Source organism: Megascapheus bottae, chromosome 20 (genome assembly GCF_031878675.1).
Source record: "Megascapheus bottae isolate mThoBot1 chromosome 20, mThoBot2.hap1, whole genome shotgun sequence".
Classification (NCBI taxonomy): Eukaryota; Metazoa; Chordata; class Mammalia; order Rodentia; family Geomyidae; genus Megascapheus; species Megascapheus bottae.
Window position 1 is genome coordinate 38,528,733 of NC_143528.1, and position 17,162 is coordinate 38,545,894.

The 17,162-nt window shown below is 55.7% G+C and overlaps 2 protein-coding genes across 6 annotated transcripts in view; one reads left to right on the top strand and one right to left on the bottom strand.

Moving 5' to 3' along the window:
- Positions 1–8,601, top strand: part of Ptk2b (protein tyrosine kinase 2 beta) — a 97,149-nt gene extending 88,548 nt beyond the window's left edge. For all 5 annotated transcript variants that reach the window (XM_090353638.1, XM_090353642.1, XM_090353639.1 and 2 more), the window contains 7 exons: positions 2,551–2,697; positions 3,580–3,615; positions 3,902–3,926; positions 5,268–5,314; positions 5,834–5,971; positions 6,157–6,237; positions 7,569–8,601. In XM_090353638.1, the coding sequence (XP_090209764.1) occupies positions 2,551–2,697; positions 3,580–3,615; positions 3,902–3,926; positions 5,268–5,314; positions 5,834–5,971; positions 6,157–6,237; positions 7,569–7,784 (690 nt within the window). In that variant the 3' untranslated portion in view covers positions 7,785–8,601. The remainder of the gene's footprint in view (positions 1–2,550; positions 2,698–3,579; positions 3,616–3,901; positions 3,927–5,267; positions 5,315–5,833; positions 5,972–6,156; positions 6,238–7,568) is intronic.
- Positions 8,602–9,840: 1,239 nt separating this feature from the next.
- On the bottom strand, positions 9,841–17,162 carry Chrna2 (cholinergic receptor nicotinic alpha 2 subunit). The gene is made up of 6 exons (XM_090353807.1): positions 17,090–17,162; positions 16,021–16,172; positions 15,677–15,721; positions 14,726–14,835; positions 10,971–11,952; positions 9,841–9,966 (listed from the first exon to the last, which is right to left on the bottom strand). The coding sequence occupies exons 1-6, from the start codon at positions 17,160–17,162 to the stop codon at positions 9,841–9,843; spliced, it is 1,488 nt and encodes a 495-aa protein (XP_090209933.1).

The window sequence follows — 17,162 nt, forward strand, 5'->3', positions numbered from 1 at the left end:
TCAATTGCCAAACCTTTCCTGTGACTGGGAAAAGTGTCTGGGTGGCAGTTTCTCCTGCTGTTGCTTCTGTGAATGATGATGTGGGAAGGAGCTTGAGGCTGGTATGTACTCAGCTTTGGAACTGTCCGGAGAAGGGCTAAGCCGTCTCCCTGCAACCTCCTATCCTCAGTGGCTTTTGACACCCTTTGAGCTTCCTGGACCAGATCATGAGGTTGTTTATTTTAAAATAAACACCTTTTATGCAGATAGCCACTTACCACCAGCCAGGTCCTTTACTACAAACAACCTCTCAAGTAGTCAGTTGCTAAAAACATTTCACATCACTTACAAAACGGACTAAAGACCCTATCATTTTAGCTCAAATTCTGTATGAATGCATGATATTTTGGACTTAGGAGACATAACTCTAAATTTTTCATGGGTTGTAAAAGTACATGTTTATTATAATAGATTTGGAAAATGTAGGCAATTATGCTGATACACTTCTGTGCTGTTATTCTTAATTTAGTAAAATTTTGAAATAAGCACATGAGAGTTCCAGGAAGCAAGATCTGTGGTGAAATAAAACTCTCCGTAGCCCCCCTCACTTCTCTCTCTTATGTTAATTTAACCAATTTCTATCTTTGCATGTGCCTAACAATAATCAAATTACAATTTAAAACATGTTCTATAATTTAGCCAATGTTCAGTTCCCCTGCCCTCCTGCCCTTGTCTCTTTGTTCGGAATTAATTAAGTTTTAGGGAGCAAGGAAGCTATTTGTGCACTGGAAGGCAGTGCCGCCTTTCTCCATGCTGTGCTTCACAGCAGGCACTGTGTTCCATACATGGAGGCTGTGCAAGATGAGAAAGGCTCTTTTGTGTCAGGGGTTTAGAAGTAATTACTATAGGAAAATCTACCCAAAAGAACATAATGAGCATTTCTTTAAATAAGCAAGGAAAGTTAAAAATATAAACTCCAATGCATACTATAGATCAGAAATGCAGAGAAAGCCTCTTCCAGGTAGAAAGCTGCAAAGGTGAATGAGCCCACCCCCCACCCACCCTCCACAACACATTTAAAACCATTTAACAAGCTTTAAGAGATGGTGAACACAATTTTCTCCTGACTGTCCCCAGATCCTGGCTTGGTTGCAAGTCTGTGGCATGCCACAGGCAGGATGGCAGCAAAACGAAGCCCTCACAATTAATAATCATGCATTTGTTTAGTATATGGCGGCCTGGGTGCTGTCCCAGGTGCTGAAGAAGGAGCCGGCTGGTTTTGCCTGCAAGAAGCAGAGTTGGTAGGAACAGGACAGGGACATCCTCAACTGTTACACAAACCAGAAAGTTCTGGGGGCCACAGAGTGAGAGGTCAGGAAGAAGAAGAAGTCCTGCCTGCTGCTTTCTTCCAGCTTGGCCTCGATGGTTTTGTTTGTTTATTTTTGTGGGTCATGGGGCTTGAACTAGGTCTGGGCACTGTCCCTGAGCTCTTCAGCTCAAGGCTACCACCCTACCCTTGAGTCAAGCCCCACCTCCTATTTTCTAGAGGTTATTTGGAGATAAGAGTCTCAGGTCCTTTTGTGCCCAGGCTTTGAACCTTGATCCTCAGATCTCAGCCTCCTGAGTAGCCATGATTACAGGCGTGAGCCACCGCGCCTGGCTGGCCTTGATGGTTTGGATGGGAAGAAATGAGAGAAGACATGGAGGCAGCAATAAATTCACCAAGATTGAATGATAAAACCAACAAACACATACAGGCGATGAAGGGAGAGCTGGAACAAGGATAGGTCTGTGTGGAGTTAGAAATGAGGCTGGCAGACTGGATTGTAACAAAATTTTGGAAGGTGCTCCAGTTTGTGTTGTGTCATTTTAAAACACAAACACCAGAGCCCTTCTAGGACATGCAGGTGTTCATGGCCTAAGGAAAACACCCAGGGTGCCTTTCAACCAAAGCAGCCTAAAGACGCTCCAGGTTTGGAAGGTTCTTGTTCTGTCCTTCAGTTTTATTATGCAAAAGGAAGACATCATAGTAAGCTTTCTGAAGTATCTTTATTAGAATACTTAGTAAGATAAGGCCTGCGATGTACGGCATATATACCTGCAAACCCATCCACAGCATGTCACGAGAAGAGGGGCCTGCTGGCTCTGTGTCACAGAAGGCCACCCCTGGCCGCCTCGGCAGTGAAGAGGCCAAGGGATCACCAGCAACAGAGTAAATCCAGGAGAGTTCTGAGGAGGAAAAACTTGTAGAATCAGCCCCGGGGCAGTAGGAGGAAAATAGTCCTAGACCTGCTGCTGTGATCAGTGCCAGAGCATTTGGAAATGGCAACCTTCACGGAGTGAGGGCAGTCACCTGACTGTGACATGTCACTGACAGGTCACCTGATGGCTTGAGTTCAGGGCTTGGAGACGCTGTGTTCTGGCGTTTGGTGTCCTATTGCAACTGGGCATGTGTGAGGCCAAACCCAGTAACTTCCCCCACGCGGACGAGGGCAGGCCATGGCGACGCGGCCGGACCCGGCTCCCTTGGGGCTCTTCAGGCTTCCTCCATCCTTGTGTCTGCTCTGCCAGGAGGAGGACTTCATCCGACCCAACAGCCGAGAGGAGGCCCAGCAGCTCTGGGAGGCCGAGAAGATCAAGATGCGGCAAATCCTCGACAAGCAGCAGAAGCAGATGGCAGAGGATTACCAGTGGCTGCGGCAGGAGGAGAAGTCCTTGGTGAGCCAGCCCGAGCCCAGAGGGCGTCCTCCTCCTCCCCCAGCCCAGAGGGCGTCCTCCTCCCTCCTCCCCCAGCCCAGAGGGCGTCCTCCTCCCTCCTCCCCCAGCCCAGAGGGCATCCTCCTCCCTCCTCCCCAAGCCCAGAGGGTGTCCTCCTCCTCCCCCAGCCCAGAGGGCGTCTTCCTCCCTCCTCCCCCAGCCCAGAGGGCGTCCTACTCCCTCCTCCCCCAGCCCAGAGGGCGTCCTCCTCCCTCCTCCCCCAGCCCAGAGGGCGTCCTACTCCCTCCTCCCCCAGCCCAGAGGGCGTCCTCCTCCCTCCTCCCCCAGCCCAGAGGGCGTCCTCCTCCCTCCTCCCCCAGCCCAGAGGGCGTCTTCCTCCCTCCTCCCCCAGCCCAGAGGGTGTCCTCCTCCTCCCCCAGCCCAGAGGGCGTCCTCCTCCCTCCTCCCCCAGCCCAGAGGGTGTCCTCCTCCCTCCTCCCCAAGCCCAGAGGGCGTCCTCCTCCCTCCTCCCCCAGCCCAGAGGGCGTCTTCCTCCCTCCTCCCCCAGCCCAGAGGGTGTCCTCCTCCTCCCCCAGCCCAGAGGGCGTCTTCCTCCCTCCTCCCCCAGCCCAGAGGGCGTCCTCCTCCCTCCTCCCCAAGCCCAGAGGGCGTCCTCCTCCCTCCTCCCCCAGCCCAGAGGGCGTCTTCCTCCCTCCTCCCCAAGTCCAGAGGGTGTCCTCCTCCTCCCCCAGCCCAGAGGGTGTCCTCCTCCCTCCTCCCCCAGCCCAGAGGGCGTCCTCCTCCCGCCTCCCTGGGTCCACCACCTGGAGCCAGGCTGTCCATGCTTTACTCGGCCTGCTGCTCTCCCCTGGTCAACCCTTCGGCATGCTCTCTTCCCTGCAGGACCCCATGGTCTACATGAACGACAAGTCCCCGTCGGTAAGTCACCAGAAGAGGCCTGGCCCCTCCCACCGGTCCCTGTGCCCGCCCATCTGCCCATCCTGGCGCTCATCTCCTCCCTGACGCGGATCCTCCATGGCTCTTTCCCTGAGCACCCATGGGATCTGTGTCTTTGGCACTGGCTTGACCTCTCGGAAAGGTCATCTGGGGTCAGGAGTCCCCCCCCCCCCCGTGATGATCTCTAAACCAGCAGTGGAGGGCGGGGAGAGGGAGAGGGTGGTCTCAGAACCACAGGAGTGACTTCTCTTTGCTCTCTTCCTTGCAGACCCCAGAGAAAGAGGCTGGCTACAGTGAGTGTTCTGCTCTTCCCCCAGGATCCATCCTGTGCCGTCCCTGTCCTTGCTCCCAAGGAGAACAGCATACTGACTGCACCAGCCTTTCCATCCCCACCTTGCCCTCTCTCTGTCTCTGTCTGTGTCTGTCTCTCCCTGTCTCTCTCTGTCTCTGTCTCTCTCTGTCTCTCTCTGTCTGTCTCTGTCTCTGTCTCTCTGTCTCTCTCTCTCTGTCTCTCTCTCTCTCTCTCTCTCTCTCTCTCTCTCTCTCTCTCTCTCTCTCTCTCTCTCTCTCTCTCCTTCTTTCTCATCTCTCCTTTTTCCTCCCTCTCCCCCTCGGCCACGTTCTCACAGTGTCTCATCTTCCACGTGTGTCTGTTTGGGGTAGTCTGCAGCTCCCCTTCCAGGTCTCCTCACCCGCCGGGCTCCTTGTGGAGGACTGCTAAGTAGCCCACCTCTCCTGGTTCTTCCCTGAGATTCAAGAGACACAGCCCGAAAGATCTTTCCAGAAGTCTCTACTAAAAACAGAGAGGGAAGAGGGGTGATGAGGATGACAGTGACCATGACAATAGTCACAGAAAGCTTAACACACACCAGCACAACCCTAAGTCACACACAAATGTCAGCTCATTTCCTTGTCACTCCTGCACAAGATAGGTGCATCTTATCTCCTTTGTAAAAAAAAAAAAGACCAAATCACGCCTGGGATGGTTAAGTAACCGCCAGTGTCACACACCAGGACTGATTCATGCAGCTCACAGTTGAGCCCGGCAGTGTGATTCCAAAGAGCCCTTCTCCTCTAGCTGGCTCTGCATCCTGAACTCAGGACCTGGGTGCTGCCCTGAGCTTTTGTGCACAAGGCTAGCCCCCACCACTTGAGGCACGGTCCCATTGCTGGCTTTTTGTTGGCCAATTGGAGATGAGTTTCATGGCCTCTTGAGTAGGTAGCATTTCAAGTGTGAGCCCCGTGCCTGGCTTCCCCCAGCTCCCTTTTCTACAAAAACCAAGATTCAGGGCAGCAGGTGAGAGCAGAGTGTGGTCAGTGCATAGCGAACAGACCATATTGGGGTCTTCACAGAGTCACCCGAGCACTGCCCATGCCTGGAGAGCGTGGAGTCACTTCCCCACAGTCAGGCTTGTGTTTCGGGGTACAACCATCGGAGGAAGGGGGGAGAGCTGTCACCGACACCACACTTCCACTACAACTCTGCTGCACCAGGAAATCCAGGAGGCTAACATGCTCGTTCCCTGCCCTCCTCTTGTCCTGGGTCTGTCGGCGATAGAGGAGAGGGGGTTGCTTGGTTACCGGCAGGTAGGAAGGGAAGGAAGCCCACTTACCCATCATCTTTCCCGTTGCAGCTGAATTCACGGGGCCTCCCCAGAAACCACCACGGCTCGGTGCACAGGTATGTACGAGCTCTATCACAACTGAAAGCCATTTTGAGTTGGGTTCCACAAGGCTAGAGACCACAGACTCTGACAGCTTCCAATACCCTTGGAAGACCTATGAGGCCCAGAGAGGGCCAGGCCTTGCCTGAGGCCACACAGCTAATTCAGGAAAAAGCAAGGGAGAGCCAGTTTCCTCCCTCCTGTGCCTTGATGTCTGGATGTGGGAGAGCTTGTTGGTAAGGTGCTGGGGGCTGAAGCCGTGCTCCCTTCCTTTTGTGAGCCCCCATTGTCCTTCAGGGGTTCTAGGTTAGGCACTGTGAGACTCTCCCAAGAGGTTTCAAAATGGCTGGCCCCCAGGGCCGGGGCCGGGGGATGGCTCCGTTGGTCAGCTGTAAGGCCAGCAGCAGTCTTCTGTGATGGCTGCCTGCTGGAGAGCCATTGCCCTGGAAGCAGACCTGCCCAGGAACAAATCGTAGCATCAGCGGGGGCCCCCCAGACTCCGCTGCCACTCTCTAGCCCTCGGCCTGTCCTCTCAGTCCATCCAGCCCACGGCCAACCTGGACCGGACCGATGACCTGGTGTACTTCAACGTCATGGAGCTGGTGCGGGCGGTGCTGGAACTCAAGAACGAGCTCTGCCAGCTGCCCCCCGAGGGCTACGTGGTGGTGGTGAAGGTGACTTCAAGGGCAGGTGTGGCTGCAGGGAGGTGGGGCTTTGCATGCCAGCCCTGGAAGGAGGAGAACCATTGGCAGTAGACCCCGGGGGGAACAGGCAGTCCCAGGCAGCCTCGGGGCACCCCAACAGCCCCCCCTTGCAAGCAGTGACGCTGCCCTGCTCCTTGCCCCCCTCCCTGAACTAGAACGTGGGGCTGACCCTGCGGAAGCTCATCGGGAGCGTGGATAGCATCTTACCCTCCTTGCCATCATCCGCCAGGACGGAGGTAAGTGGCCCCCTCCCAGACCTTTCCACCTCAGTCTTCCCCACCAGCCTCCCTCCCTTCCTCTGCAGGCCATCCCAGGAGCTTCATTTTTGCCTATTCAGGACCCAGCAGGTAGTCCTCCCTGTGCATCTGAGCAGCCACCACCAGAGGGCGCCAGAGAGCTGGCCAGTGTCTGGTCCAGTGTCTAATTGCAGTTTCCCAGTGAAGGTCTGCAATCTAGGGCACTCCTCTCTTTCCTGTCCTGCTGTCCCTTACCCAGGCATCCCCTCTCCTCCGCATGCCACTGAATTAGTAAACCATCACTGATGTGCCTGCGGGCAGACAAGAGTAACGACCCCGAATGTCATCCTAATTCCCAGGACCTGTGTCCATGTTACCTTCCCTGGTCAAAGTGAGCCAGATGATATGATGAAGTGAAGGATCTCAACGTGGGGAGGTGGCACTGGGCAGGTAATCCAGGCGGGCCAGTGTAGAGAAAGAGTCCAGGTGTACGGGAGGCGATGCACAGGGGAGGTCATGACGAGAGCTGAGGCTGGAGTGCCGCAAGCCAAGGCAGTGACAGCCTTCTCCGCCCTCCCACACAGCCAGAGCCTTTAGAATGCAGCGTCTCTGTAGAGGCCTTCATTTTAGCTTCTGAATGCATGGGCACTGCTCCGTGCTAGTATGTTAGTGCAGGTTATGTCTGTAATGAGTGGTCAGTCTCTAGAGAGGCCGTTGATGCCTCTGCCTTCCATCAGCCGCTGTCCTCACGAGCAGTCGTGGCTGCTCATGGCAGGGCAGAATAAGAATGTTTAGGACATTTTCTCACTTTCTGAGTGACATCTGCAACCCACAGAGTAGCAAGACAGTGACCACCCAGGATTGAGACAGCCCCTGGGGAGCCGGGCAGCTTCTAGAATGAGTTTCCTAGTTCAGATCTGATGTGAAAGCTGGAGGTGGCCATTCATTCGTTCACTCACCCATTCATCAGACTACTCTCTCCTAAGATCTGACTGTGGTATGTCAGGCATTAGGATGCAGTGGTCATAGTAATGACAGCCATGATGCTGTGGTGATGTGGTGCTGAGACAACTGAAAACATGACGTGGACTGTGCCCTTGACTGCTGGCCAGTGAAGAGCTGCTGTCTGGCTCTCTTGGGCTCCCTGGTTGGCTGGGGGGTCTGGGGTGTGTGCTGGCCAAGCCCTATGGATCTGAACCTAAGCAATACAGAAGACTGGATTCAGTCAAAGTGGGTCCAGTTCACTCCCAGAGAAGTTTGACTCCCTCATCCAACACGCTTCCCCTCCCCACCCTTGAGCACCCAGCATCTCCCATGTGACCTTCCTGCAGATCGAGGGAACCCAGAAACTGCTCAACAAAGACCTGTCGGAGCTCATCAACAAGATGCGTCTGGCCCAGCAGAATGCGGTGACCTCCCTGAGTGAGGAGTGCAAGCGCCAGATGCTCGCCGCCTCCCACACGCTGGCTGTGGATGCCAAGAACCTGCTCGACGCCGTGGACCAGGCCAAGGTGCTGGCCAACCTGGCCCGCCCACCTGCAGAGTGACCTGGGTAGGGCCACCTGCCTGCATCTTCCACCCCTACTTGTCGTGTTCCTCCCCTGCCTCGCCTTTGGTCACATGGTCTTCTGGGGAAGGCCACCGGGAGTCTTCCCCCTGCCATTTTTGCACGACCCCCCCACTCCCACCCTACCCCAGACTGTGCTGCAGCTGGACGGAGGGGATTCTGGGCATGGACGCAAGGTAGGGGTGATGTGTGGTTCAGAGGTGACTGAGCTGCCACCGCCTGCCACACCCTCCCATCCCAGCCTGGGTGCTGGGGTTTCCTGGGGTTCACGGTGGTGTCCCCCACAGCCAAGATTGCTTTATGCATGGACACGGCAGACCCGCTGGAGAGCCAAGCTGTCCTTTCCCCCTCCTCTTCAGGCCTCAGGGGCCCCCTGGTGACAGAGGGCCCGGGAGGGCCTCTACTTCGGGGATCAGGAGGTCGGTGAGAAGGCGTTGGGCCTGATCCTTCTTGTACAGTGTATATTGGAATTTATTTAATGTGAGTTTGGTATGGACCGGCCGGGGTCTGGGATACAGTTCAGGAACAAGGATGCTGCATTGTTGTGAAACCATGCGTCAGGTCAGGGAACAAGGCAGAGAGACAGAGGCCACAGCGGGTGTGGCCTGCGCTCTGCTCTTCTCACCTGTTCTCTCTCATTCCCTAACTTTCTCCTCTTTCTTCCCTCTTTTCTTACTCTTCCTCTCTCCTCTCCCCTGTCCTCCTCTGCCCTCTTCTTTTCTCACATGTTTGTGTAGCTCATTCTTTTACCTTCTTTCTATTTGCCTTGTGGTTGAATTAAAATTGTTACCATTTGCTTTGTGGTTGGGTTGATTGTTTGATCTGCTCTTTCTGGGAGAATGCTGACCTTGAGCCATGGTCCTGGAAGGAATCACCTGTGCTCGTTCGGACACAGATCACAGCCACCATGCTGGGATTTGGCCAGGGACCACTCATGGTGACCCGAGCAGTAGGGTCAGGCATGCATTCCCACCCTTTGCTCTGGCGTGGGCCATGGTCAAAATGGTCAAAGCCATTTTCCTCGGGGACTCGGCATCGCCCAGCCATCCCCCAAACCCACCTGGGTTCTGGAGGGCCTAAGCAGTGCCGATGCAGAGATACAGCCGGAAGGAGGGGTCACACCTCAGAGAGCAGGAGGCAGCTTGATTTCATCTTTTTAGTTGCATGCAAGATGGGCAGCCGTGTGCACAGCCCGTACCAGAGGTCTTACAGAAGCCTGTGCGGAGGGGGAGGGAGGCCAGGGCTGTGTTCATAAGGAGAGAGAAGAACAGAAGGAGGCCAGCATGGGCCACTGAGCAGGAGTCTTGGGAGGGAACTGAGGAGCAGAGTCTGGGCCAGGGCCCTGTGAGCAAGTTTACCCTGGATCTGTCAGGGAGAAGTGTGTGGGGTTACCAAAGAGGGTCCCTAAGACTGAAAGAAGCTGGAAGCTGGCCCTACCCTGCGTCCTGCCCAGCTCTATGAGCTGAGGCCCACCCTCAGAAATCAGGAGAGGCCTGGTCCTCTGGGAAGACTCAGTTCCACAGCCTGCTGCAGGGAGGATTCAGAGTGAGTCGGGCACAGGGCAGTGCTCAGGAGAGGACAGACTAGAAAGGAACCGTCCTGAAGCGGCGTCAGGCCTCAAAGCCATGCAGCTCGCCCCATGACCCCTCAGAGCCCCCTCAGCAGTGCTGAGCCAGGGAACAGCCATTGGCCTAGGGGCAGCCCCTGCCCGGGCGCCCTGCCCTCCCCCACACCCACCCCGTCTTGAGGCATTACTCTGCTTCACCCCTGACCCCCGGTCCTTCCATCACTTAGATTCCCTTTTGCTTCTTCACACCTCCGTACTGGAATCTGTGTTCCAAGTTCCTTCATCATTCCTTGAGCTTCAGCATCTAAAGTAGGGCTCTCCACTCAGTAGTCTCCAAACTCAGTGCAGTAAAATCAAGGCCAGTTTAGGGGCTCCACAGAGCCACCAGAGGCAGAGGCTGGTGACTCTAAAGGGCATCCAGAGGCCGCGCATTTCAAGACGGAAGATGATGCTTCCGAGGGCCACGAGGTCAGATCATTCCAGCCAGGAATGGAGGAAGGAAGAGCCCGGCTGTTCCTAGGAAGCAGACGATGATAAACAACCAGAGAAATATCCTGTCGATGACCATGGCCACGTACTGCCAGTCTTCCTTCACCTGCAAGTAGAAAGAGCTCGCGGTGATAGAGTACGGGCCTTGTGTACAGGAAGTCCCTCCCACGCCCAGGCTCTGGGCGAGCCAGGGTCCACAGTCAGGCAGGGTTAGCCCAAGGCTCCTGCAACCCTCTGCTCAGAGCTCCAGTCTACCCAAGCTTCCACGTGGCCCAGAGCCCTCTGGATGCAGCCAGGTTCAAGAGGCCAGAAGGACCAGAGGTTCTCGAACCATAGAGGCACAGGGTGGCTCTGGCTCCCTCTGAGGCAAAGTTCAGAAGACTATGCTGGTCCGAATTGCCTGGCAAGCAGGTTAGGTAGGAGTAGGTAGGTGAGGGTAGGGTCTGAGCCTGGGGGGGGGGGGGGATGTGTGGGGCGTGAGCTCACAGCCCAAGTCAGGGGCTCTCCATTCCCCATCGCCTACAAAGTAGTGATTGATGTTCTTATCTACCTAACAAAGCCGCCCAGGACCACTTCAGTCTGCCATCCCTGCAGGGCAGATAAGATGATCCCTGAGGCTAAGCATCGGCTAGGGCACTGAACAGGCCTGGGAGACCCCCACCTTGGTACAACCATGAACCACACCCTGCAATGGGTGGAGGGTGAAATTCACCCGAGGCCTGGAGCCCATGAGCAAGGAGCGGGGAGAGGCGCCTCCAGCAGAAAGGGAAGGCCCTAGATACAAGACTGCCACTCCTGGATTCTCCACCGTCCATGACTTAGAGACAATGGCGAGAAAGGCTGGCAAGAGGGTGGCATGGCGTAGACAGCAGGCAGCTCTTCCCTTCCTGCTCGCTGCCCTCCAGCTGGGCTGAGCCAAGGACAACCTCTATATCAGGGCATCCTGCCCCTGCTACCAAGTGTCCAAAGAGCTGCCTGAGCCCAGGCTGCCCACAGCCATGGCTGAGGAGACGCCAGTCTTCAAGGACAGGGACGGGGTTGGTCCGAGCTAATGCCCTGGTGTGAGATGGTGCCCGCTCAGGGAGGACGCCCTCCCCCTGCCCCACGCACCTTGGCACCCGCATCCTCCAGCCGCAGGTGGTCCGCTATGTAGTGCACGCCTTCCAGGGCCTTGTGGATCTGAGGTGACAGGAGGAGGTCACTGTCTGGTGATGGCACGGCTTCGGCCTTGGGCCCCAGGTGCAGGCCCCCCCGGGAGTAAAGGACATCCAAAGCGGGGTGCGGGGGGCCCGCACACGCCCATCCCTCTTCCTCCTCCCCCTCCTCCCCCTCTCCATCCACATTGCTCTCCAGCCAGTGGGAAGAGGGACTGAGCTTGAGCTCCGGGGGCCGGGGCCGGCTCAGCTGCAGCCAGCGGGGCAGGCAGCCGAGCAGCGGCCCGCGCACCCAGCCGGGCATGGCGTACGTGCCAGGCGAGCGGTGGTGCACGTTGAGCACGAAGACGGTGATGACGATGGACAGCGTGACGAAGACCATGGTGAAGAGCAGGTACTCGCCGATGAGCGGGATGACCAGCGAGGTGGACGGGATGATCTCGGTGATGAGCAGCAGGAAGACGGTGAGCGAGAGCAGCACGGAGATGCAGAGCGTGATCTTCTCGCCGCACTCGGAGGGCAGGTAGAAGACCAGCACGGTGAGGCAGGAGAGCAGCAGGCACGGGACGAGGAGGTTGATGGTGTAGAAGAGCGGCAGCCGGCGGATGACGAAGGCGTAGGTGACGTCGGGGTAGATCTCGGCGCAGCACTCGTACTTCTTGCTGTTGTAGGTGCCCGTGGCGTTGACGATGGCCCACTCGCCGCTCTCCCAGTACTCCTTCAGGTCCACCGTCTGCTCCATCTGCTCCAGGTCGATCTTGGCCTTGTCGTAGGTCCAGGAGCCGAACTTCATCTTGCAGTTCTGCTGGTCGAAGGGGAAGAAGGTGACGTCGATGCTGCAGGAGCTCTTGTAGATGGCCGGGGGCGCCCAGTGCACGGTGCCCGTGGAGGAGACGTGGGCCTTGGTCATGTGAGTCACCGCAAATTCTCCATCTGCACTGGAGAGAGGGCACGAGCTGGGGGAGCACTCCCTGGCCCCCCAACCCTCGGCCGGCCCCGGGGCTGGCCACTAGTGCCTTTCGTGCAAATGTACGTCTCCTGGCACTGGACCGCCGGAAGAGATCAGACTTGCACTAGTGCGGCACACCTTAAGTCGCCATCGGTATAGGTAGTTTCATTGTTTCATTTAGCAATTTTTTTAAACAATACTGGAAGTTGAACTACTCAGGGCCTCAAACAGAAATGGCCTCACTCTAGCCCTTTGGATTCACGTTCATTGCAAAGGAGGTCTCAAGCTAACTCTGTCTTCTGAGTACCTGGGGCCACAGGCTTGCACACACACACACACACACACACACACACACACACACACACACACACACACACACACACACCTACTCGTTAGTATTCTAGAAGGATCCATCCTCCGTGTATTTTCCCTTCATAACAAATGGCCAGTCAGCTCCCAAATGGAGAATCTTGGCTTTTCAACCTGGATCCTTTGTTCCTTGCTCAGAAGGCACCTAAGGTGTTGGCTGGTGGAGTCCACACAGCGATCATGTGGTTCGAGCCAGCCTCATCCATCAGGACAGGGCCTCTACCTGAGGCCTGCCAGACAGGCCCATGCAGAACGGCCAGGGAAGGAAGCACCTTTACCAAGGGCTCCACCACAGGGAGGCGCTCTGCACACACCATGAGGGCATTTCCAGTGCTCTTCCTGCTCAGAGGCAAGGAGCCCTGCTGCCAGGGCCAGCAGGCAGTGGTAAACATAACCAAGGCCTTGGGAGAGGTGGTAGGAGCTGGGAAGGGAGTACAGCAGCAGAAGGTCTCAGAGAGTGGGGACCAGGTCACCCCAAGGACAGACCTGCCAGGGCACACGGGGGCTGGCTGGGCAAGATGTGACTGGTGGTGGAGATGAAGTTGAACATGGGACTCACTCTCCCAAGTTCTACATGGGGGCAATGGCGGCCCCTCAGGCAGGGCTTCCGGAAAGCCTGAGTCCCCGAGTCCCCGTGGGGGATTCACTCCAATCTTTAAATGCCATTCTTTCCCACCCAATACCAAACGTTAACTCTAAATCCTCCCCTAATCCCCCTGGGATTCAGAACTGACATGAGGAGAGAACATTCTCTCCCCTGCAATAGCTCACAGGTAGAGATAGAGTGTAAACAGGAGCTGAGAAGGAGAGCCACCAACACGTCAAGCAAAAGCTTACATTTTGAGAAGAGCCAAGTATGGTGGCACAGGCCTGCAATCCCATAATTTAAAAGGCTGGAGGAGGAGTATTTTGTTTGAAGCCAGCCTGGGCTATTTAAAGGGACACTGTCTTAATAAAAATAAATAATTGAAATAATTTTCAAATAATTGAAAAGCACCTGGTCATTTTATACAGTCACCATCAGGTGGCAACAAAGCTATTTTGTAGATCTTCACTTATCATTTGGAGGCTGTCTCTGGACAGGAGAGACCCTTCTGCAAATGCTTGTAGGACTTTAGACTGGCCTCAGTCCTCTCAGAATGTATTTATGTGATAGCCAGGAAACATTGACCAAAGCTTTGTTGGCAGTCTTAAAACTCTAAGTCACTCCTGACCCTTGGACTCTGTTTCTGACCTCTGCCCAAGAAGACAAAACTAGAAGGAACCAGAGAACCGGCTCCAGGGTGCAAAGATAGGGAGAGGGCGGGATTCCAACAGCGGAGGCAAACAGGAGGCTCCTGCAGTCTTCCAATTGCTAGATAAGCTGGTGATAAGCGGGTGTTTAGCAAGATGGTTTGGGAGAAGGTTCTGGGCCTGCTCAGGGCTGGACAGCCAAGGAATTACTGCTTTCCTTTGACCTATTGGAGACCAAAAAAGAAGAGAAAAAGCAGCCCCTCATCTTTGTCTTATTGTTTAAAAATAGCATTTCTACAGAAGGATCATTCTGGCTGGGTTGGCTGGGTTTCTGTGCCACAGTCTTCCCGCAGCAGTCCAAAGGCCCCGGAGCTCTGATGTATCCCACAGGTGTGGGGGTGGGGAGGGGGGTGTTCCTCTGTGCTAATGCTGCTCTCTAAAACCACCAGCCTCAGGGCCTTTCTTTTCCTATTCATACCTCCAGATGTATAGACACGCTCCCTACCGCCCTGCTCCAGAAAACATTTTTAGACAACTGTCACCTCATCTTTTAAGTGTTGACTTCACTTCTCAATAAAGAATTGCCTGATATCAGACACTAATGAAACCATACTTTTCCTTTCTTAACTTAAAATCGATATACATATATTTCCATATATATGTCTATTTTCTTTTTTTTCTACCAAAGTGTTAGTTTAATTAATGAGTGGATTCATTTTGCCCACTGAGATTCCCTTCTTGTCTTCTACTGGCTTCAGTGTATGGTCCTTTAGCCCTCTTGGTCTTATATACAAGACAACTATCAAATAAAATGATTAAAGATAAAAACAAATCAAGCAACTAAGCCTCCGGTGAAGGTGTTTCCATAGAGTGCTATTTGCCCAACGGTACTGTCCTCCTTCTCAACTCTACCCTCAGCCGTTTTAGCAGAGCCAGTGCCCTATTTTTCAAAGCTCATTCAACACTGGAAACCCCTTGTTTGGCTAGTACAGTGCCAGATTCTGGCATGTACCCGGTGGTCATTGAATGCTGGCGTATACAGTGAGAAGGCCAGGCAGGTTAGAGGGAGGGAGCAAGACTCGGAAGATCAGAGGGTGCCTCGGGCTGGAGTGGGGAGGGGGGGGTGTCAAGGCTTCTCAGGAGCTCCAGAGGTTTCCTACTTGTTGTAGAGGACAATGTCGGGGATCCAGATCATCTCTGAAGGGACCCGGAGGGAGGTGATGTTGCCAAAATCAGCGGGGTTCCAGCGCAGCTTGTAGTCATTCCATTCCTGCAGGGATAAGGGGCTCTGGCTACTACACAGTGGTAAGGACCCCAGAAGCCCACATTGAGCCCCACAGAATGGCTTTCAGGGGATGCCAGGCCAGGAAAGGGCTCTGGTGTGGGAGTCAGTCTCGGAGAACCCTGGCGTGGGAAGCTGGCGTTGCGGACACAGCAGGCTAGTCCCTCGAGCCTGGCCGGGGCCTCATGTGCCACCCCCCTGGAGAATGGCCCATCTCTGCAGTTTTTAAGGTGTCTCCATCCAACAGACTAGAATGCTAAGGACGGACTGGTAACAAATAGCCGGCCAGCTGCACGCAGCAGGGACAGAGGCGGTACCATGTCACCTCCAGTCCCTGCCTAGAAGGATTGCCCTGGGACCCACCCTGCCAAGGCAGATCCCCCAAAATCGTGCTCTTATCCACCTGTTGGGTGTTCCCATCCCCACAACATCGGGGACACCTACATCAAGACAGTGTGACAGATGAAGTCGCCTGAGCTCTGAGGGGCTAACTCACTTGCCCAGCCTTCCAGCTCTTCAGCTCGGAGGAGGACTGCCTGGCCACCCCAGCCCCCACCGAGGGGACAGGGCCAAGGCCTGGGGCCACTGTGGCAGCTGAGGCAGTGAGCTTCCCTGAGACCAGCTGGGTGGTGTGCAGAATGACATTCTCAGGCGGTGGACTCACAGCAGGACCACAAAAGAACCACCCCAGAGAGAAGCTTAGCGCAGCCCGCATGCCCTGGGTGAGAACGATGAATCCAACACCTCTCCACGCCCGGGTCCTGGGTGGGGCTGAGGCCTGGGTATCTCTACCCCCTGAACCCGCCCACCCAAAAGATGAGCCCTTCACCTGCTTTAGCCAGACGTTGGTGGTCATCATTTGGTTCTTCTCATCCTGGGTGGAAGTGGAGAGGAAGTAAGGATGCTGGGAGTGGAGAGCCAGGCTGGCAGGCCAGGTGGTGCTTTCGGGGCCCTTCTGTGATTCCCCAGCCCTGCCACCCTCCCTCGCGTGGGACTCTGGGGGAGCATGTAGGGAACCTGTAAGTCAGGGCCTGGGAGGGCTTGGAAATCAAGGGCGCCAAGGCAGCCCAGGTCCAGGCTGGACCGGAGGTCAGCGGAGGCTGGGGGGCTCCGGGAGGGGCTGGGCGTGCTGGGGACCGAGGGTGAGGGGCTCAGAGTGGAAGGACAGGGTACCACGTCAATGAGCTGGGCAATGGACAGTCCAAAGCGCACAATGACCACGTCCGACGTGTTGGGCACTGGCCTCGCCCAGCGGTTGTAGCCCCCAAAGAGGAGTTTGAAGAGGCGATCCTCTGCCAGGGTGTGGGGGCTCCGCTGCGCCAGGGCTGTGAGCGGGGAGGGAAGGCAGGGGCCTCCCTGAGACTTCTGTCCAGCCTTCACGCCTCCCCTCTGTCCACGGGAGATGTGAATCCAATCCCTAGCCTCAAATCCTTGCTAGGACTCAGCGTGGTCATGTCCCCCAGAGCAACAGAGCACTGAGGGCGCACGCGGTGAGAGCTCACCCCACGCCCTCACCTCGGTTCTGCTAAGTTTTCAGCCATGCAGCAGCATCTGGGGACAAGGGCACCCAGGGGAGCGTCTAGATTCAATCCAGAACGGAAAAGCCTCAAGGTGAGGGCGGGGAGACAGGAAACTGGGGAGATGGCTGCTCTCTGAGGGGTGAGCTGCAGAAAGTGGGGCTTCCCCTTCAGATTCCCTCCCACCCACTCGCCAGACAGACACCAGGGGCAGTGGGGAAATCCTCCTGCATTCGCCACTTCTCAGCTGAGCACAACTGACAGAGCTGATGAGAGGGCGGTGTACTTTCTACCTGTGTTCTACAAACATCCGCACCCCGCCAGGCCACCTTCATCTGTGAGCCAGTCATAAACTACAATGCAAAAACCCACAAACACAGCAGTGCCATGTGGGCCAGGCAGATCGGCAGTGACACAAGCCGCCATGTGTGTCCCGAGTGTGCCTGCCACAGCCCACGTGTTGGCCACGGCCGTTGGTCACCCCCACAACAGCCTGCCCCGTCCAGTCTGCACCCTGCAGACAATGAAGTCTGAGGCTTGGGATGCTCAGGAGGAGAGGGCTGTTGAGTCAGAGCAGTGACAGGCCTTCCACCTCCCCAGGGAACCAGCCATCTGGCCGATGACCTCTCAAGCCCTTGCAGCCTTGACCATGACCTTGAGTCCAGCCAAACAGGTTTTGTGAGTGCATCAGGGTCAGTGAAGTGCTAGGAATGGGTTGCACTCACCTGCAGGTATTAGAAGTAGCCACAGCAGGCTGAGTTTTGTCAGGGACTGGAGTGCAGGACAGAAGCAGCCCAT

Coding starts and splice junctions, on each gene's coding strand:
- Chrna2 (XM_090353807.1), bottom strand. CDS start 17,162: ATGGGCTGCTTCTGTCCTGCACTCCAGTCCCTGACAAAACTCAGCCTG. Junction 16,173..17,089: donor GCTACTTCTAATACCTGCAG/GTGAGTGCAACC, acceptor CCCCGCTCACAG/CCCTGGCGCAGCGGAGCCCC. Junction 9,967..10,970: donor TGGAGGATGCGGGTGCCAAG/GTGCGTGGGGCA, acceptor TTCTACTTGCAG/GTGAAGGAAGACTGGCAGTA.